This window comes from Priapulus caudatus, unplaced genomic scaffold, assembly GCF_000485595.1.
Source record: "Priapulus caudatus unplaced genomic scaffold, Priapulus_caudatus-5.0.1 Scaffold1872, whole genome shotgun sequence".
In the NCBI taxonomy this organism is placed as follows: domain Eukaryota; kingdom Metazoa; phylum Priapulida; class Priapulimorpha; order Priapulimorphida; family Priapulidae; genus Priapulus; species Priapulus caudatus.
Window position 1 is genome coordinate 13,269 of NW_014578933.1, and position 20,465 is coordinate 33,733.

The 20,465-nt window shown below is 40.5% G+C and overlaps 3 protein-coding genes across 8 annotated transcripts; 2 read left to right on the forward strand and 1 right to left on the reverse strand.

The window, feature by feature from the left end:
• Positions 1-573: 573 nt before the first annotated feature.
• LOC106817804 (guanidinoacetate N-methyltransferase A-like) lies at positions 574-7,842 on the forward strand. Its single transcript, XM_014822504.1, has 6 exons — positions 574-869; positions 3,121-3,248; positions 5,330-5,411; positions 6,040-6,218; positions 6,809-6,900; positions 7,216-7,842. Exons 1-6 carry the CDS (start codon positions 695-697, stop codon positions 7,262-7,264), a joined length of 705 nt encoding a protein of 234 aa, XP_014677990.1. The 5' UTR covers positions 574-694; the 3' UTR covers positions 7,265-7,842.
• A 59-nt stretch (positions 7,843-7,901) lies between these two features.
• Positions 7,902-13,174, reverse strand: LOC106817803 (beta-1,4-galactosyltransferase 7-like). The gene is made up of 8 exons (XM_014822503.1): positions 13,121-13,174; positions 11,325-11,560; positions 10,602-10,782; positions 10,032-10,257; positions 9,650-9,733; positions 8,924-9,031; positions 8,301-8,463; positions 7,902-8,159 (listed from the first exon to the last, which is right to left on the reverse strand). The coding sequence occupies exons 2-8, from the start codon at positions 11,503-11,505 to the stop codon at positions 8,014-8,016; spliced, it is 1,089 nt and encodes a 362-aa protein (XP_014677989.1). The 5' UTR covers positions 11,506-11,560; positions 13,121-13,174; the 3' UTR covers positions 7,902-8,013.
• On the forward strand, positions 13,101-20,160 carry LOC106817801 (nucleotide exchange factor SIL1-like). 6 transcript variants are annotated; one of them, XM_014822502.1, is made up of 10 exons: positions 13,101-13,129; positions 14,450-14,565; positions 14,892-15,059; positions 15,252-15,448; positions 15,823-16,029; positions 16,218-16,339; positions 16,714-16,891; positions 17,133-17,290; positions 18,462-18,609; positions 19,872-20,160. In XM_014822502.1, the coding sequence occupies exons 2-10, from the start codon at positions 14,496-14,498 to the stop codon at positions 20,022-20,024; spliced, it is 1,401 nt and encodes a 466-aa protein (XP_014677988.1). In that variant the 5' UTR covers positions 13,101-13,129; positions 14,450-14,495; the 3' UTR covers positions 20,025-20,160. The 6 variants fall into 6 exon arrangements, with proteins under 6 accessions (XP_014677988.1, XP_014677985.1, XP_014677984.1 ...); XM_014822499.1 differs by lacking the exon at positions 13,101-13,129 and adding an exon at positions 13,270-13,293; XM_014822498.1 differs by lacking the exon at positions 13,101-13,129 and adding an exon at positions 13,284-13,407.
• The last annotated feature ends 305 nt before the right edge of the window (positions 20,161-20,465 follow it).

The following is a 20,465-nucleotide window of genomic DNA, read 5'->3' on the forward strand; positions in this document are numbered from 1 at the left end:
GAGTTTAATAATGTGCGTTAGTTCAACATGTCTTGATAATAAAACGAAAATTACATGATTAGTTATATATCTTTAGTGATCACATGATTCACATCTTGTTGCTCATGAAGAGAATAGTTCTACTAAAAAGATAATTATCGTAGTCCAAATGAAGGCTGTACATTTACTCAAAAGTGCCTCAAATTACCATCTCCTGCGATCTACATTTTCAAAATTTTCTGGGAGAGGACGCCCATGCCAGACACCGCGCCTCTGTGCGTACACAGTGGTACACATCCATTTCACCCTAGCCCCTGGATAGATAGATATCCGCATAGAAATAGATAACAAACCATAGAACATAGCAATACTAGAAACCATAACTTCACGAATTTAAACAAATCACAATTCAAACATTTATTTTAACAGTGTGTATATATGAATAATTACCTAAATAAATAAAGATTCGTTCAACTATCCATTTCCATGGCTCTCTGCCTTGGCTCGCTGTGGTCTCTGTTTATAAATCGCCTCAAGAGATGGCGCGGGTGTTAGTGGCAGATAGACTGGTGCTCGCTCCCAATTCTCGGCTTAGCTCTGGTTTACTCGTTATTGGAAGTCGGCGGTCACTCGCGACGCGGGCATTGCAGATTTACTACACCGCATTTTTACTTGTATTTTTGTTTTATATCTGTCTATAACTAAATCTGCCGAAATGTCTGTACCTCCTAAAATATTCGCCGCTGGAGAGGATTGCAAGAGCAATTGGAAAGATGCGACATCAGACTTCGATGTAGTCGACCAGCACCTGGAAATTATGGGGAAACCAGTCATGGAGCGTTGGGAAACGCCGTTCATGCACAAGTTGGCTTCTATTTCGGCTAGCAAAGGTATAACTCCCTCATAACTTATAAGGATTAGTCTTGAAAGTCTAAGAATGTAAGAAACTATATCGAAGATGGAGAGAGACAAAGTTGATCAAATAGAAATATTACGATTTCCTGTTTGCAAAAGAAAAAGCTTCAGTTCGTAGGCAAACTCCAAAGGGGCAAAGAAAAGGAAATTTCCGACGTGGAAATATAGCCTAGAGGCTAGATGTCACTGTTAGTGTTAATGTCAATAATGACCATGATAATACTATTTTATTTATATATTATACAGTGTTTCCCCTGCATTGACACGAGCGAGGCGACCCGCCTCACTCAAATTCTCAGCCGCCACACAGAAATTTTGGCCCAAGGATAGAGAACATGGGTCCCAATAAAACCAATGTGCCTAACCCTAACCCTAATTATAACTCTAACCCTAACCCTAACCCTAATCCTAACCCTAACCCTAACCATAACCCTAATATTTTGGCCCAAGGATAGAGAACATGGGTCCCAATAAAACCAATGTGCCTAACCCTAACCCTAACCCTAATTCTAACCCTAACCCTAATCCTAACCCTAACCCTAACCATAACCCTAACCTATTATATTGATATAATATTATATTTATATTGATGTAAATGACATTGGTTTTATTGGGACCCGTATACATGTTCTCTATCCTTGAACCGAAATGTGTCCAAAACACCGCCTCGCTGACAATACTTTTGACAACTTAAAAAAGAGATTCAAGAGTATTATACAATGAATGTCACATTGAATGTGTTCGGAATAGCTTAGAATGCACAAAATTGCAAGATTTTTTTTACAAATTTCCCGGGGGAGCATGCCCCCGGACCCCTTAGCTTGGCCAGCACCAGCGCTGCTCGCTATGCTAGGACCTCGAAGCGCGCAAACACATCACAAAAAACATTTACTGCATCACACACCTTTTTGGCCAGGGGAAACACTTCATTGAAATATACCAGACTGATGGTTCAAGAAACAACTCCTCATGGCATTGCACACGTCATTTCTGAAGCTTGTTTACATGCTGCACATATAGGCTATAATGTATTCAGTAACAAGGTATAAGGTAACAAGTGACTACCTACTAATCATGGAAGGTTGATACAAATCAAAATGTTACTTTTTTAATACTTTTTTCTGGACAGATTTTATATTTTTTGGTAATATCCTGAGTGGCAGCACTGGACGTAGACTTTCACTTGTCCCGGGCAATCGGACAACCGTTAGTGCCGAGGGCTGAATGAGACAGATTTGATCCAGATGGGTGTATATCTAAAATCATAGGGACAGACTCCATCTATCCAGGTTGGTGTCTAAAAGCTATCTAATAGTTCTGAGGTTGTTTTGGCTTTAAAACTTAATTGACCCCCATAAACTTTCTACTGCAATCCACAGTATTGATCCATGTATTTTATCAACTTTGACCCTCTCCATCTTCGCTATATAGGCCTATTCGACTTTTAAAGACCGAGTCTTATGAGGTTAGGGATATGGAAGGGTAAGTTGTTTGCATCACGGACATATAATGTATAATGTTCATGCTTGTGTTATTGGGTTTATTTTTGATAGATGGCTATTTACCTGTTGGAAAAATGTTGAAATCTTAAATGAGTGTCTGTAAAGTGCAAGTGCCGTTTACAGGATGGTCTTTGTTCAATGTACCCTCCTTCTATTCAGTTTTTGCCTGAAGTGCATTTATACAGTTTAGGGTACGTGTCGGGCGTTTCTATCAACGTCACACTTACTGATCGAACTGTTAGCTGCCCAAGGTTATACTTTGTGTCCTACTCTTATCCGGGTTTTATCAACACATGTACATAACTACGCACTTTGCTGAAAAAAACTTTTGATGTTAACGGTAGGAACAGACGATGATTGGGCGTCTGTTTACTTCAGATAGGTCTGTCTGCTCTGTGTGCGCTGGATTGCCCAAGATAATATATGTGATCTTGCTGTAGGCATATTTTTAAAGGCGTATTTACTTTGTTTTACGCCGTAGCGATTTCCGCCACAATAGGTGGTGGATAGGCACTATAGTTTATGACTGAGCTAGTTAATAATTTAGATGATATCTGAATCTTGATCTGATATCTGAAATCTTTATCTGATTGTAGTTACTTGTAATTTAGTATTAATATCAAATATCAATATTATAATTAATTACAGTATTATAAATGTAATAACTGGTCTGATCCTAATTGTAGCTGAAGAGTCTAACTGGCGAGGTGGCGGTTTGTTTCAGGGGGCCGTGTGCTAGAGATAGGTTTTGGAATGGCAATTGCTGCAACCAAGATCGAAGAGTTTGATATTGATGAGCATGTGATCATCGAATGCAACGACGGAGTCTTCCAAAGATTGGAGAAGTGGAAGGTAAATCTTCATTGTAAAATTTTTAAAATTTCGATTTTAAAACCCAAACGTTATAAGCATTCTTTAAAAAAATCTGTGAGTAATCTCGGAGTTAGTTTAAATACTAATAATGCTGCATTTTATAATGATGCAGTTCATTTTGAGCTCAGCTTGACATCATCAAGCTGAGCTATTGCCATGGGTCGTTGTCCGTCGTACGTCCGTCCGTCCGTCGTCCGTCCGTCCGTCAACATTTCGCTACGGTCAACGATAACTCAGAAACCGTTTGGCCCAAATGTTTGAAATTGGGTATAGTTGTTACTGCTATGCTCCCATATTAAACGTCCTATTTTGGAGCACGCCAGTCGACGTACTTTCGAGCCATGGCAATTTTTTGGCAAAAATGGGAATTGCCATTAGTCAGTTCAGGTTCAACGGATTTTTGGTATGTGAATGAATAAGGGCTAGGGGTTTTGATATTTAAAAAAAAATTATGCAAATTAGGTAGGGTTTGGCAATTATATAGCATATTATATAGACACAAACAGTCTGTGGTATCACACTCGTCTGGTTCGTTTTACAAGATTTCATTGACAATATCTTTAATGCAAAATTGGTATTTCCTCTCCACCCTGCCGATAAAACGTCTATATTAGAGTAAAGATTTACAAAATATGTCGGAACGCAGCATAACCTATTTATTTCAAACGCCATCGCTACAAAGCGGGTATAGCGCCATCTACGGTCACAAATTGTGATTCATTTTGGTTTATAAATTATTATTGCGATATACAGATGGCAATCGTTTCTATAATGTACGTCAATGGTTGCTCAATTAAAACTGACTTCTTCTTGCTCACTCATTTGTGCCCTTTTTTAGCTCATCTGACATAGTCAGATGCAGCTTGTAGAATTGCATGATCGTCCGTCCGTCCATGCGAGCGTCCGTCCGTCCGTCCATGCGAGCGTCCGTCCGTCCGTCAACAGTTGGGCACAAATCTTAACCGCTCGATGTACGGTCACGATATTCGGGACGTGGGGGGGTAATCCGAAAACGAGTTGGGATGTCGAAGCTGGAGGTCAAAGGTCAAAGGTCAACAGGTGTAAAAGAAGGGGGAACATTCACTTCTTAATTTAAGGTATAGGGAGGAAATGCAGAATTGCGGCACAAATCTAAACGGCTCGACCTATAGGCTTGTGATAGTCGGTGTATAGCATCATGGTAGGAAAAGCCATCACTGTGCCAAAATTGGAGGTCACAGGTCAAAGGTCAATGGGCACAGGGCAAATTTTAGACATTTTCTGAGGACATGGTCTGACGGAGCGATTGAAAAACTTTTTTGTTTCAGCGGTGACCTAGCATTTTTATGGCTTTATTGAAAGGACCATGAAATGTACCTTCTGCTGACATGCGAAGAGTAAGTGTCGGATAACCTTTTGACCCTCAAGAGGAGGGTTAAACATGGATTTGTTTACTGTCTGTTAGAAAGAATTTGACTGCCGGGTTTGCTAGTAGAATCTATACATGCCTGGATGTATGAGGCTACAATGTCACAGTGAAATTTCAAAAGCTAAATTTGGTTGAAGAAGGTTTATGCTCCTTAAATCGTATAATTTCTATGGCATTCTGTACTGTCAGTATGTTACATGTAACGTATGCCACTGCCAGTGCATGTGGTGGTGGTACTGTGTAGTTTTTGCCTGCGTTAATTGGTTACAGGTGGCAGCTCTCTATTGCAGCCTCTAGGCTTGCGTAGGTAAATGGATGAGTGCTTACCTATTCTGTCTTGCAAATAGTTGTTGCTACTACGTACGATGGGAGCTTCCATCTTTAATCTGAAGACACTTAAACGTACGCGCCATCTCGTGGCAACTTTCATAACGATCCCAACGAACATTCCTTTGAGAAGGTTCCTGATACCATCCCTGTGCATTCCACTGTTTCGGCGTGTATGTGAACACATTTGGGACTAACAGGGTTTACTAGAATCCCACCACTCCACCACAGAGTCACCGCAGTAGACGTTAGATGAGCGCTGTCGCTCCGCGGCACTTGTTGTGGTGAGCTACAGTGTCATTGACACTTTCATTAATACTACCAGGCAGACCAGAAACACAAGATTACACCGCTGAAAGGAATGTGGGAAGACGTGTCGCCAACATTGGAAGATGGAACATTTGATGGTATGAAACATAAAACTCGGGGACGTGAATTTAGAAACCGTTCAACCCGTGAAAGTCTAAATCTGTCCTGATCGCTTAGCTAGGTAGTGTAAAGTGTAGTAGAACACACGGCAAACGTGTTGCCCGCGTTACGCAGACTTGCTAGGAACAGAGGCCCATTGTTGCAAACAAATCTAGTCTTAACATCAATGACTCAATCATTCATTGTTGATTCACATCGACATGAACTTTTGCTCGTGCACCCGACCTCCGAAACCCGCGCGCGAGAACGTCATAGTTTCGTCGCGTTTCTGTGGACGACGCGAGAGAGGACGTTGGAATGCGATCTTGTTTTCCGACGTCGGCGTTCTTTCCACTCGCAGGCATCCTGTATGACACGCGCGCTGAGAGGAAAATCTTACCGGTTGATCGATCGATCAATTGATTATTTTCTCATACACATGACCTCCACACGCCGCGCGCGAAAACGTCATTGCTTTCTGTCAACGACGCACGACGTCGGGATGTGATCTTGATTTGCGACGACGGGATGCTATCTAGTTTTTCGATGACGCGACGCGATCTTGTTTTTCGACGATGGGACACTATTTTGTTTTGCGACGTCGACGCGGCTCTCCCCCTCCCGCAGGCATCCTGTACGACACATACCCGCTGAGCGAGGACTCGTGGCACACGCACCAGTTTGACTTCATCAGGCAGCACGCGTTTCGCCTGCTGAAGGCCGGCGGCGTGCTCACCTACACGAACCTGACCTCGATGGGCGAGCTGATGAAGACCAAGTACGACGACATCGAGAAGATGTTCCAGGTAGGATTGATTATTGATTGATTGATTTATTGATTTTTGATTGATCATTGATTGATGATTTTTGAGTGCGCTGAGAGGAAAATCGTAATGGTTTGAGTGATCGATCGATTGGTTATTGATTGATTGGTTATTCCTCGTGAGCAAGCTGAGAGAAAATCCTACTGCTTGATTGATCGATTGATTGATTGATTCCTCGTGCGAGCGCTGAGAGGAAAATCCTACCAGTTAATGGATCGATTGATTATTGATTGATTGATTCCTCGTACAGATTGATCGATTGATTATTGATCGATCATTGATGCTTCTTGCATGCGTTTGCACACATTGAGTTGGGGAGAGACTTTCCGGTGTAGCATGGTTTTCATCTCCTCGATGGCAAAAACATTCCCCCTCTGCATTGCTCATGGGGCATGTCTAGCAGTGCACATCGCAACTGTGCGCGCACATTTAACCATTATTGCCCTTCTTGTGTAACATAAATGGTGGACATTTGCCTTGGGGGGTAGTGCGTACCATGCCACGCCGATTACACTGGAGAGTGAAATCAACCGGTTTCGATTTTTACGCGTAATGATGTTGGTTGCTTGCAGGAAACGCAGGTAGCAAAGCTGGTGGAAGCCGGATTCAAGAAAGAGAATATCAGTACCGAACTGGTGCCAATGTCACCGCCGCCGGAGTGCAGGTATACAAACAATTTCTAAATGAATTGTAGTGCATTGTTTTCTTCTAAATTTACAATCGTGTAAATCACGCATCTGTAAATATTTACTAGTATACGGCATACATATACGTATCTATACGTAACATCTACATACATATCTGTACATATACATATCTACGGATACATCTATGTAGAGATCTGGGTGTTGTACTTATTGTATTAGGTGCTCATGTGTCCAGGTTTATGCTGAATTGTTACTTACGTCCCCTACGTCTTCGGATAAGTTAGATGTGTCATCGGGAATTCACTCTGTATCTACTTGCTTTCTTACTGCAGGTACTATTCCTACAAAATGATGATTGCCCCAACCGTCGTAAAGCAGTGATGTCAGGTGACGCAGCCCACGTCGTTCAAATTGCTATAGGCAAGACTACAGAGTCGTTTTAAATGTCGAGACCAAGACGAAGATGAATGCAAGTGTTTGGCCTTGACTGTGAGCTGTAAAGCGCACTGTTACGTTTACGTTGAAAGGTTCTGTGATAGTTGGTGACTGTTTTTACTAAATTTTTGTTTTTGATGTCTAAATTGTCTAACTACCTTTGTTTCCAACAATGGGCCTCTGTTCCTAGCAAGTCTGCGTAATGCGGGTAATACGTCGGCAATACGTTCGCCATGTGTTCTACTACACTTTACACTACCTAGCCAACCGATTGGGATAGATTTCGACTATTATAAGTTGGTGTAGGTTGTGTATTAGACATTCCGTGCTGAATTATAGTACGACCAACTTTAAATTACTTTCATCGCGTGCGCGCCGTTGCATTTCACGCCGGCCATCGATAGCTATTACCGATCACATCTCACTTTGCAAAGGTAAAAATGCAATTCTGTACTACTTGTGTCAAGGTATATGCCATTTTTGTGGTCACATGCAGTATCATTTAATAAAAGTATTGATTGAAATATTTGTTGTTATATCAATATGATTAACATGCATACATAATAAAATCTAGTACCAAATGTACCTGCATATATATATATATATATTAATTTTAATATCAACTGGTATGTTCTTGCTGCATAAAATATAAATAAGCTACCAGATACAACTTAATCGGCGCGCTACATTTGACGTCATGTATCCATAATCTTCTTTGCTTTTATTTCTAACGTGTCGTCCATCTTTTCTTTCATACGTATGATACTGTCCAGGTTGTCTAGCTGTTGCTGAAGCCATGTTCTCTGCTTTTCTGGTGAAAGGTTTCGTATGCTCATCAAACCTGGGAAAAATAAATAACACATCCAAAGAGTTAGATTCTGGAAGCATCAACTAAACGGAAAGTTGACGATTCCTACCACGAGGTGGCAGCACCTGGCAGCCGTACCATCGTGAGATTGACGAGCACGAATGCTGTTGTTACCTTTGATGCGATCAGGCATGTCACACCACGGCGTGAAGCTGATATCACAGTGCAGCTGTACGTTGATGACAAGACAGGGAGCTTCCTCTATGTGGAGCAGCATCTTTGATTCAATGTTGAACTGAACAGTGTCCAGGCCCGTACGTCGGTCTCGTTTCTCGTTCTGCCACGTAAACGTAAACAACACATAGGGACGATCACAAATTTTTTTACACTGGAATCACAAATCTGATGACAAATTCTAGCACCTGGGACGACAAACGTTACTACACTACCGCCCTACTAACTGCTATCTACTGTACAAAATATATACTGCTGCCAGCAGTTACTTGTGTGGGGGCATTTAGGCAACACAGGGCATTTCACTAACAGAAATGTATCCCCTGAAGAAAAACGCACACTCCAAAATCGTCACCTCCTGTAATGTCACAAGAAAACCTCACAAGAAAGCGTCACCTCCCGTAATGTTACACACAAAAACTCACAAGAAAGCATCACCCCCCAAAATGTTACCCACTACCCAGCACACAGTAAAAGCATGTCTCATGTTGAATATCATCTCGACGCGCCGCACGCACCACACGCGCGACTCAAGAGAAGCGAAATTCGCGCGGGATGCTCACCTGTCTTTGCTCGACGGTACGAATCATGTCGCGCGAGCGAACGTCCTTCTTGTGCATGTGCAGAAATGTGCCGTTTGTTCCCGTCGTGATACCGACCGGTCTGCTAACCTAACGAAATTCGATGGAACATTACGTCTACGTTTAATTACGGACAAACGACTAGGAATCACAATCGACTAACTGCACAGCGAAGTCATGACTATACCATTGCAGGGCTCCCTCTGGATGTTTTAAAGTTTGAGCCAAGACTTGAGCAACAAAAGTGATTTTTAGCCACCAATGCAAAAGTATAGCCACTATTCACTTTATCGTATGTGCTAAGCAAGGCATAAACAGGCGATAGGTATCAGAAAAAAGGTGTTAGAAAAATTTTATGAAACGACACTGCAAATTGACGATTTCGTTAGTCAATTCTAATTTTCTGAGCAGTGAAATCATTCGCCAATTGTATTCGTGACTTAGTGTAGTAAAATCGCCACTGTTATTTATTGATCGTATTTTGCGAGGGGTGGCGGACCACCAGCAGTAGCCCTGCCATTCAGTGATCACTTACTTTGTGAATGTATCTACAATGTAGTGTTCATGGTTACACTAAAGATCTTTTGGTTTGCACTGTGAATGCTCAACACGTTACGTCTCCTGAGGATATGTAATACGATTCTCAATTTCACTATTTCCACTGTCAACCTCTGTCTCACACGGCATTCACAGTTGTGCTATACTTACATTCATCTTGGCATCTATAATTCTTCGGTAGAATTCATCATCCTCTCTCCCCCACCCCCAAAACTTGTTGGACATGCCGTTCAGCTGAAGTACGAAAGTATCAGCATGAGAATGCTAAATTGGCTTTCAGGAGACGTTTTCACCACCTGACTGTGTTCTCTAGGCAATAGCTTTGACAGAACGTCCAACTTAATCTTTCTAATTGTATCAGATTCGGCTTTTTCGCTAATAACAAACACGTGCACACTCTATTGCAGTGTGTTACTCACTGCATATCTTTTTAGCGATGATAAATTTTTTAACTAGCATAGCTTTCAACTTTTCATTTACTAGTCATGCATTCGTACTGAAGTACGTAACTAACGTATTTAATTGCACTCGCTTTTTGAAAGTGTTTGTTCGCCACCAACAGAATTCCTCCGACGAAAGTCTTGTAGTGATATTTCGGGTGTAAATCAGGTGCCGCTATGTGAAACGGACCCCGTTCGGGGTAGGCATAGCTCAGATTCGCATTCAGGGGTAAGAGATCAACGTCGTGCATTGCAATGTAGTCACAGAGCTGCTTGCTCTGCAGGAAACCAACATTGATGAGGGACGCACGGTTGAACCTATCAGAAAAGACAAGTTTGCTTTGATACATCTACGTGCGAATCTGAAGCACGCAGAAATGTAATGCAGCAATGGATCAAACGCCTCCAGATGGACGCATTCAAACCACGACACGAAATTGATCACGATGTCAACACACAGGTTTGACGAATATCCTATCATCTTTACTTTAACCACCTTTTTTGACCATATCTAATGCAAAGGAGCAAAAAGCCTAGAGAACATATAGGCAGGCATGTACAACCTTTGCAAATAGGCAGAGCCACATGTGATTTAGACGGTAATATTATTATATAATTAATACATGTAGATTAAATAACATAATTGCTCAGCACCTTCATACCTGTAGTTATCAACCTGGTTAACGATATAGATAATGTGCCGAACTTTTTGCTCATTCAGAAATCTGTGCAGGTATGGCACAAACTTCTGCAGCTGTTCGAATCTGTCTCGGAATGGTACGATCACGGCCAGCCGATGCGGCCCCCAGCTCAGGTTATCTGGCAGGTCTTCCACGCGGCTTGCTAAACAATTAAGGCACAGTAAACTGTAGTGTTGCACTTCGCGGTCGATAGATACGTTCAAATGGACTTGGACATTCGTATTTTGCAAAGCAAATGAGTGCCGCCGCTTCACGCAAAGTAGTTGCACATGCGTGCAAATATAGTAAGATTTTTTTTTAATTACAAGATGGTACTAATTAAATGCACAGATCTTTCTCATTTTGCCATCATTCTATAGTAAAATACAGTCAATCTGTGATAGTTGGAAGGACTGCATATTGGGTGGGACAAAGGCAATGAAATACTGCTGCAATATTTTCTCATGTTTCTGTTAAAAAACTCAATTTGGTGAAACAATGATAAGCACATGTATGTATGTTGTTACAGACAGTCTATAATGTTGAAATATACACAAGAAAATGGAAGTTATGGTGAGTTTTTGCAAACAGATATATTGGAACACTTCAACAGTCTAGAATTTGTGCGATTTTTTCCGGTGACATGTTTTTGACGACAATACACAGAGAACAAAACGTCAGTTTTAAAAATTTGTCGCACCTTACCAATTGCCATTTTCTCCAGTTTCAGATCCATAACATTCTTTTCTGGACAAGCACAATCACGCTGGCTTTTGATTGGTTGGAATGCGAGTAGACAGGTGATAACAACTGTTACCAGTACACACAGAGTCAGACATCTTACCCACGGCGTTCTCAACAACCTCATCTCATGATAAATTGGCATAGGCTGCCGTCTTGCCTAGGCACTATACCTGGATATTGGCTGACCAAACATAAACCTAAATGAGAAACAAAAATGTAAGTGGAAATTAAACATTAAAGTTAGATAAACCGTAGAAGGCTGCATCAATGGTTATACTTATAGCGACTATAGCTAGTAACTGTAGTATGTTATTTTGATAATTCCATGAGAGAGATGCAGGATCTAGTACTATAGGATATATAAACATGTAAAGGATGAAGGCTATTAACTATTAGTGCTAGAGCTTATGTGCTGCTAATGCTATACCCATGTATCCCTTTGCTCTGCAACATACTGTGGTAGAAATAATGGGTTTTAAGTTTTAGAATTTAATGCCTGTGTCACCGTCAGTGTGTGTTTGTGTGTGTGTGTGTGTGTGTACGTGTGCGCGCTCGTACCTGCGTGCGTCCGTATCGCACATCGGTACAACTAATGCTGTCGCAGACAAATCAGTCAAATGCTAGAGTAGAGATAAACCGACCAGGCTCGCCGACTGTTACACGGCGGAGGAGGCCAACGTAGTGTTAAGCGAGAAGGGAACTTGTGGCTAGAGTAGAGATAGCTCTAGTACTATAGCCCGCTTTCATTAACTAAATAACTTGACGTCACCCAAAATGTACTACTACTACTATTAGGCTGAATCATAGCTGCCCATGTGTTTTGCCTACATTTCGGGTGACGTCATTGCGAGTACACAAAAGCATTTCAAAACGAAACGCAAGTAGTGCTAGCACTTTGTGGAATAAATGGATAAATACATGGTGTAAAGTTGTGGAAAGGGTTCAAAAAGATAGGTGAGATGTCCATGTAGATAAATAAGTGTTAAAAAGCCCGATCATTTTCCGTTTTGTGAGCCATTTCGAGTATAACCTGTCAGGACCCGGTGTTGCTGTGAAATCCAGCGAGTCTTACAATACCCCCTGGGTCTCGCTTGTATGTGTGGCGCTGCAGGAGGCCTGATAGACTCGCTCTGATTGGTCTGATTGTTTGTAAATGGCGAACGTAATTTACTAGATTTTTTTTTTTTAGATTTTAAAATTTATTTACGCTTTCAAGTATATTACATTTTTACATATATCACAACAGATTTTTTGAAATAAGTACAGCGAGGGAGGGCGAATTGACTATACAGTCTTCAAGTCAGCCACTCCGCAATACTAAAGTTAAATGAAGCGGGGTTTCTGAAAAACAATCTTTTAAGAAGTGAATAACGATTGAAGTGAATGTATACACATATCAGTAGCAAGGTAAAGCCATGTAGAAGGGAACGGTAGGTTTTTTTTCGCGCCAATAGCGGCGTACGGGCCGCATTAGCAGCGCATGCATTTTGCATGCAATCTCACGAAATTTCAATAAGCCCCGTTTTGTCCCAATAACCCTCACCAAATTATAAAAAAGGTTATATGGGACAGAATTATTCGGTCTAGAGTAGAGACAGCTTTCATTAATCTGATTTTCATTAGGCCTACTGACTACACTTTACAGCTACAAATATAGGGGGTACGGTAATGCTATAGTAACTAGAGCTATAACTGATTCTGTGAAGTATAACTATAAGTTGTTAATAGTGTCAATATTGTCACAGAATAATACAGACCATATACAGGTATATATAGTGCTTTGATAGTTGAGGACAGTTACAGGTAGTGTTACTGTTACTGGGCGCCGCCATTACACGATTTGCGTTGCCCTCTAGCGAGCAAAAAGTCGCACAAGTTCCATGCCTTCTATTTTAGTTCTATGAACAACACGTAAAGCTCTCAGACTCATGTATACATAATACAAGTTGGACTCGAGTATTTGTTTTTCGTAGGGTTTAATGGTTTTACTAAGAAATATTTAATATTTTTAAGAAACATACAAAAATTTCACCTCCCCAGTTAGGTACGGTAGCTTCTCCTCTATATCTATGCTCTACTCTAGTAGTAACCCGACCAGGCTGTGTGACTATGTGCTCTGCTAACGTCAATATTGACCCTAGCAATACCGTTTCTTGGAGCTACTCCAGTAGTAGTACTCTATATAGCGCGACCAGGCTGTGCGACGGATTGTCTATACGGTATTCTAACCCTAGCAATACCGTTTCTTGGAGCTATAGTACTCTATAGCCCGCGTTTCATAACTGCCGCAGGTACGCGGGCCCAAGGATGGAGAACATGGGTCCCAATAAAACCCGCGGGCTATAGTACTAGAACGGCCAAATCCTATTTGACAACCCCAGGTTTAAAAACCCTAACCCTAACCCTAACCCTAACACTAACCAAACTCACGACATGGGTGTGTAAACACTACTTTGACCACTAGTTGAGAGAGCTAGGTACCTAGAGCTAGGTACGGTATAGAGGGTTCCGCGACTTGGTCTAAAAATAGCAATATTACCTACAATCCCGTGCCGCCGGCCATACCGGTCACAAATCGAGCGAACACGCGTCACGTATAATGTGCCACTCTGCACAATCAACCGATTTTACATTGGCTATAGTGTTATTATTGCAATAGATATTAGAAGTAAGAGGATACCGATTTACCAGACAGCTAGGTTTATCAGCGTGGGTTTTAGGTGCTGCAGTTCAATGAGGCTGCCACACAGTCGGCAGATTCGTAGATTGAGCAGATCGGAAGATTGCACGCAACACATATTATGTTCATAGACTTGAGTTTGTTTACATCGTGAGAGTTCAGAAATTTCACCGATTTTACTGCATCTATTCTAGCTATCAAACGCAGCTTTTTATAATAGCTAGTGTATGCACGTTTGTCGACTGTCTGTAGTGTACGTAGTATGGATAAGTACTTTGATTCACTAGACAACGTAGCGAAAGCACGCTATCTCGAGAAAATTGCGCTCGACACGTCAGACTCGGTGTAACGTGAGTGGAACGGAACTGTTGAGCGCGGACCAGTTAATAATCATGATAATTTTCAGAGCTACATTTACAAGTTACTACAACTACAACTTACAAGTCTTCATTATGTCGGTGTTTTGGTTGCTTGTTTCGTTCTGGTGGTGTATGGGCGTAAACAATCCTACTGTTATAACTGGTAAGTCATCTGTGGAGTATTTAAGTGGCTTTGATACTTGGGAGTTTGAGAGAAGATAATTAAGAATTAGATGATAATTAGTTTATTAGTTATAAATATTGAAGTGAATAAAGTAGGCATCTACTGTCTGTATTATTATACAAGCAATTCAGTTATAAAAGGGTAGATTAGGTAGTTAAGAAATAAATCAATAAATTTTTGAGCTCATGTTATTTTAATTAATGTAATGCAATTAATGCATGTATTGGTAAATTGCATGCTTACTGGTAATTTTGATATGAAGCATTATGTGTGGTTTTTATTGATTTGTGTTTTCACTGTTTCAGTGTCAATGGATACACAATCTAACCTCAACAAGCAATCAAGTGCCTTGGCCATAGTTGACAAAAATGGTGGGAATGATAATGAAGAGGAGGTGACGGTCTCTGAGGAGGAGGTCATACAAAATATAAATGAATTTACTCCTACAAATGAGTGGAAAACAATTGAAGAAGGTAGGTTATGTTTATATTGGTATATCAGATGAACAAGGTAGTGCCATTTATTGTTACTGTTAGTAATTAACTGAATATCACATGGTACTGTAATTTAACCTATAATACAACATATTACTTAATTGCATGCAGTGGTTTATTTGTTGGCCAGCCCATTACAGTTGTGTATATTCTGTTGTTTTCTATTTTCAGGTCAGGTTATTCCTGCTGGGCTGCATGTGAGAATTGACCTGCAGACAGGTAAAAAGGAAGCAAAGCTGATTGACAAAAATAATGATGAACCTCTTGAAACAACCAGTGGTCCGGCCAGTATGTCCTTCACTCCAGAGGAGCTTAAGATGGCACTAAAGAATATGAAGTTGTCCCATGATGATGTCAAACATGGAGATGTTAGTTCTAAACTCGATTTGTCTCTAACGATATTTGAATTCAGTGAACATTAGCAGCTGAAGGAACTTTTAACATACCAATGTACACTTTCACATTGCAGTTGCCAATATTTTATTATTTTAAAACCAATGCGACCTGCTGCAATGACAACAAAATGTTATTTAGAGAACAGAACTGATATTATATTACGTTAATATTGTCATTTATCTTGACGAATGAATGACAAGGAATTAAGAATAATTTGGCACATTATCAGGCAAACTTTCAACTGCTTGATTGTTCGTAGAGGGGTCTGTGTCAATGATCTCTCTACATTGATCACTCTGTCAATATGCGAAGTTTACGTTTCATCTCGTGTAAACACCCTGCACAGGTACATCGCACAATGTCGCATAGTGAAAAGGCGGCAGGCACCGCGTTTCGTTCATACGCTGAGCTGAAGCGCACCCTTGGTGAGATGAGCATGAGAGAGGAGTCAGATGCCACCGTGATGGCTCGACTGCTAGCCGAATATGGAGCATCACACGACACTGAGAAGCGCCGGAACATTCTTGTTGACCTAGAGTACTACGTGCATCAGGTCAGTGCCATGGCTGAGGCTGGCCAATGTCCAGCTAGTTACTGCATCTAGCTGTTTACTTTACTAAAGAATAACGCATTTTGTAATTGAATTTCTTGTGCACTGCTACATATGTCTATTCGTTTTGTTATAATATTGTTAGAGCCTTTTCTTTATATTTTTATGTGAGAAAATTTTGTTCGTTTTAGATCGACAATGCACAGGATTTTGTGAAGATGGGAGGTTTGGCAGTTGTCAGAGAAGCACTGAACAGCAGCCATAGTGAGCTGAGAGCAGAGGCAGCACACGTGCTGGGATCTTCTCTGCAAAGGTACCATGCACCACATGGCTGCTGCAGTACAATACAAGGAGCAAGTATGCTTCCTGCAGTGAATAATAAATGTTGTCAAACAAATTATGGGGTTGTGATTATGTGAAATCATGCAGCATCTGTTACCTAGCGTAGAGGCATTATCTTATTGCCGTAATTAATATCTTTTATCAGAACTTAAATTTGCAATTGTGAGTGGTAAATTCAGCATTTGCCAATTAATGTACAATTACTGCACTTTAACAATTACAATTATGTACAATTAGTTGCAACAATAATAAATACCTTTTAAATAGAACTTAAATTTGCCATTGCGCAAAGTTGTCCAACTGTGGCCACTTAGCGTAGCATGAGCGCACACTTCCTACTTGCAGCAATCCGAAGGTTCAGGTCGCTGTGTTGGAAGCAGCAATGCTGCAACCTCTTATACACCGCCTCAATGAAATCCCAGCAGATCTGACGGAGAGGCGACGTATGCTCTATGCCATCTCCTGCCTTGTGCGTCACTTTCCACTCGCCCAGGAGAAATTTGTTTCGTACGGTGGGATTCAGGTACGTGCCGGTATTTTGAAACATTTGCGTAAGACTCAAACATAACTGGTACAAATCTAGTTAAAGTTCAGAGCACATCGTCAGCTGTGTCACATATATATACATATATGCATATATATACATGTACATATATATGCCATCAGGGTGTTTCGTAATCTAGGTGTCGGTGACTATAATATGTTATCTGTACTGTAAATGTGAGAGCAGTCTGTAGTGAACGTCTACATGTTTCATACACCAGGTACTTGTCGGCTTGTTTGAAAACTCCGGAGTACATAAGCTACAAGTGAAAGCCGTGGATTTGGTATCAGATCTTCTAGTAGAGAGGCATGGGATATTAGAAGACACAGTTCCTCTTAATAATGAGCTGTTACAGCAAAGATTGCAGCAGTATAACAGGTGGCAGCATTTATGCTTGTCTTATGTTTGTTTTATGGCTTATATAATTATATATATATATATATATATATATATATATATATATATATATAATATATATAGTGTGCGTGCGTGCGTGCGTGCGTGCGTGCGTGCGTGCGTGCGTGCGTGCGTGCGTGTGCGTGTGTGTGTGCATGTGTGTGCATGTGCTCATAATTGTGTTAATATATTATTAATTACCTATGGAAATTCAGTAATGTTATATTAAACAATTTTTGCTATTTGGCCCTCTTCCAATAGCAGTTGTTTGCCAGTGCTTACCAAGCATTAAGGACACTGTCCAGCTTTTGCAAGGATATTGCTCTAATGAAGATTAAATGTTTATTGACAAATAAATTGAATCGATCACATGTTTTATTTATAGATGAGATGTATGTCTATGCTCGTGCCGAAAAATTTCATGAAATTTCCAGAACCTAATCATGTGACAGCAAAAATGTTGAAATTTTATGTAAAAATGGTATTTTGGATATTTCTTAATTTCCACAACAAGTGAGAAAGCAAAACATTCGCCACAAGTTCAGCACGGTATGAATCAAGAAAGGGTGTCAGGATTTCACTTTAAGCTTTATATTTACAGAAAAAAAGTGAAAAAACTGCTTAAAATTTAAGTCGCATGTTTGAATTGAAAATATTTGCAAATAAAGAACCGTATATAACTCATAAAATAAGGCACTTAATAAAAATCCCTGATGTGCTTTTTTACAGCAATATTTAACCATTAAAATGAGTGTAAAATTTAATTATTCCGAGTTGTAATCACATAGAAATATCCATTTATACATCGGTTACTGTGGCAAAAATCCAAACGGGGAAATCAGCATTATTCTATTTTTCACAATCGACCGCCTGTGTGCAAAATAGGTGAACATGTGAAACGTCTACTGTTAGTACTTACTGCGACGTATCCATGACTAACTGAAACCATTAAATTGGTAAAATGTTCAGTGCACCTTGAGAAATTGAAAAATCCTGACTCACGGTTTTGGTGCATATTGTGCATTCCTTAAACAATAAAGATTGATGACAAAATCTGTGATTCACAGCTTTATACAATTGTGCACCTTGAGCAAGTACTGAGGTGAAAGTGAAATAGTGTTCTTCTACTGAAATTTTTTTTACTGTTATGTAGTGTAAATTTAGAGAAGGTACTACGTGATCAACTCTGGTGCAACCGGGTGGTCAAGCTCCTAATTACCGATGAACATGATACGAGAGAGAGGGTTCTACAAGCCCTCAAACTTCTGTCTCATGATGTATGCATTCCAACGAGCGATCAGGTATGTGCCTGTGTATTTTGAGTGGAATCATTACAATTTCTGTGATTGGAAGCTAAGCAGCACAATTTTATGATTTTAATAATCAAACGTCGTGATAAAAAGGTGCACTTCGACTTCATGGTTGCTCTTGTAACTTATGTTACCTGATGTACAATCCATTTGATTGCATGCATTACTATGATATTGTGATTGATTAGCATTTTGTATCACGTCATGCTACTGTACAGTGACACCGATGTAACCTCAGGGTTCCGTGTAATATTACGGATATGTCAGTAGAAAGGAGTTAGTATAATGATAGACCAACATGATCCATTAGTAAATGTATATTAGGTTGATAGTTTGTAGATAGGGTGTACGTAATTATATGTGTGTAATATGACTTGACTTGTCAAGTCTTATAACGGTCACTTCTTTTAGCAAGCAAACCTTTCTACGGACAGCTGTTGTTTCTGATGGTGATGGATGTGGTTTTTGTGGAATTTTCCTTTAGATGTAATCCAATTAGCAGCATGACTGAAGATGAATGATAAAAAAGATTGATAACTGCGACTACTTTGGAAGTTTTAGTTTTAACATTTTATTCATGACAAATGATTTCAGATACAAATTAAAAACTTCACATAAACATTTGCCAATGACATGTTATGAATTTTGCACAAATGTGGTAATCCCATTTCACATGTATTTTAGGTGGGCTCTTCCTATACCGTCCCAAACTGCATGCAGCGCCCCCTTCCCACACTCAGGATAATACCCGAGTGTGTATTCCCACACTCAGTAGAATTGAGCCAGAGCGAGAGCGCCATCTGTCGTGGAGTTTGATAACGTCCTACTTGCCATCGGGTAATGCTATCCCCCGGGCATGGAGGGAGGTTACCGCAACGTGGCAGCACTAGTGTTAGGATTAGGGTTAGAACCAAGATAGCGTTAGCGTTAGTGTTAGGGTTAGCGTTGGAGGTGTTGGAGTTCGCATTACCGGATGAGTAATGATTTTGAAGTATACGTCAACTGTATCACGTGACCCTCTTTCCACGCCCGGGGGATAGCAACACCCCTTGCAATCTAGGCTTGTTTCTGCCACCTAGTGGCAGTTTTTGTCAATTATGAAATGACATTGCCGGGACAGACCCCATAATGCACTTGCAAGTTCAGTGTATAGATGTATCTTCATGCTAACATGTATGGGATTTGCTATTTGCAGAACAATACAGTGTTAGCCATACGTTCTCTCATTGCATTTTTTCGGATTACATTGCCAGGATTTACTTGAGTTTCTGCAGACGATGCAGAGCGAGTATACCAGACTGGTGCAGGTAGATGGTGCCGATGATTCCTACTTCTTACATCTCCATCAGTTGGCAAGCGATGTGCTAGAAGTGCTGCGGCGGTCAGCTGTCAAAGACGAATTGTGATAAATGTTTCAGAACCCAGAACGAAACTTTGGTAGCTTGTCTTTGTTTAAACAGCCAAAAATTTCATTTTGATAGGTGAAAGCGACATGTAAATAAATGTTAATAAAGTTACCACTGTTACTCATCATTATCTAAACTCGTATATAGGAAGTTGTTTTTCTAACTTTACTGTATAGTGTATACCTACTGGCATACTGGCGTTTGACATACTCGCAGCTCGGGCCGGCATACCTCCCAAATCCCATTGATTGATACAAATCACGTGCCTGAAACTCCTTGCTGTTTTAATAAAAAATTTTATGGTGCATTGTGACCCTAACCCTAACCCTAACACTAACCCTAACCCTAATTAAAATTTAATTAAAAAATTAACTCGATTTGTATCAATCAAACACACATTCCCCTCGATTCCCCCCCCCCCTAGTTCGACATGCACTTTCT

Coding starts and splice junctions, on each gene's coding strand:
- LOC106817801 (XM_014822497.1), top strand. CDS start 14,436: ATGATAATTTTCAGAGCTACATTTACAAGTTACTACAACTACAACTTA. Junction 16,340..16,713: donor CTGGGATCTTCTCTGCAAAG/GTACCATGCACC, acceptor TCCTACTTGCAG/CAATCCGAAGGTTCAGGTCG. Junction 18,610..19,871: donor GCATTCCAACGAGCGATCAG/GTATGTGCCTGT, acceptor TTACATTGCCAG/GATTTACTTGAGTTTCTGCA.
- LOC106817803 (XM_014822503.1), bottom strand. CDS start 11,505: ATGCCAATTTATCATGAGATGAGGTTGTTGAGAACGCCGTGGGTAAGA. Junction 9,032..9,649: donor TTATAGATGCCAAGATGAAT/GTAAGTATAGCA, acceptor GAATTTCGTTAG/GTTAGCAGACCGGTCGGTAT. Junction 8,160..8,300: donor CATGCCTGATCGCATCAAAG/GTAACAACAGCA, acceptor TATTTTTCCCAG/GTTTGATGAGCATACGAAAC.
- LOC106817804 (XM_014822504.1), top strand. CDS start 695: ATGTCTGTACCTCCTAAAATATTCGCCGCTGGAGAGGATTGCAAGAGC. Junction 870..3,120: donor TTCTATTTCGGCTAGCAAAG/GTATAACTCCCT, acceptor GGTTTGTTTCAG/GGGGCCGTGTGCTAGAGATA. Junction 6,219..6,808: donor ACATCGAGAAGATGTTCCAG/GTAGGATTGATT, acceptor GGTTGCTTGCAG/GAAACGCAGGTAGCAAAGCT.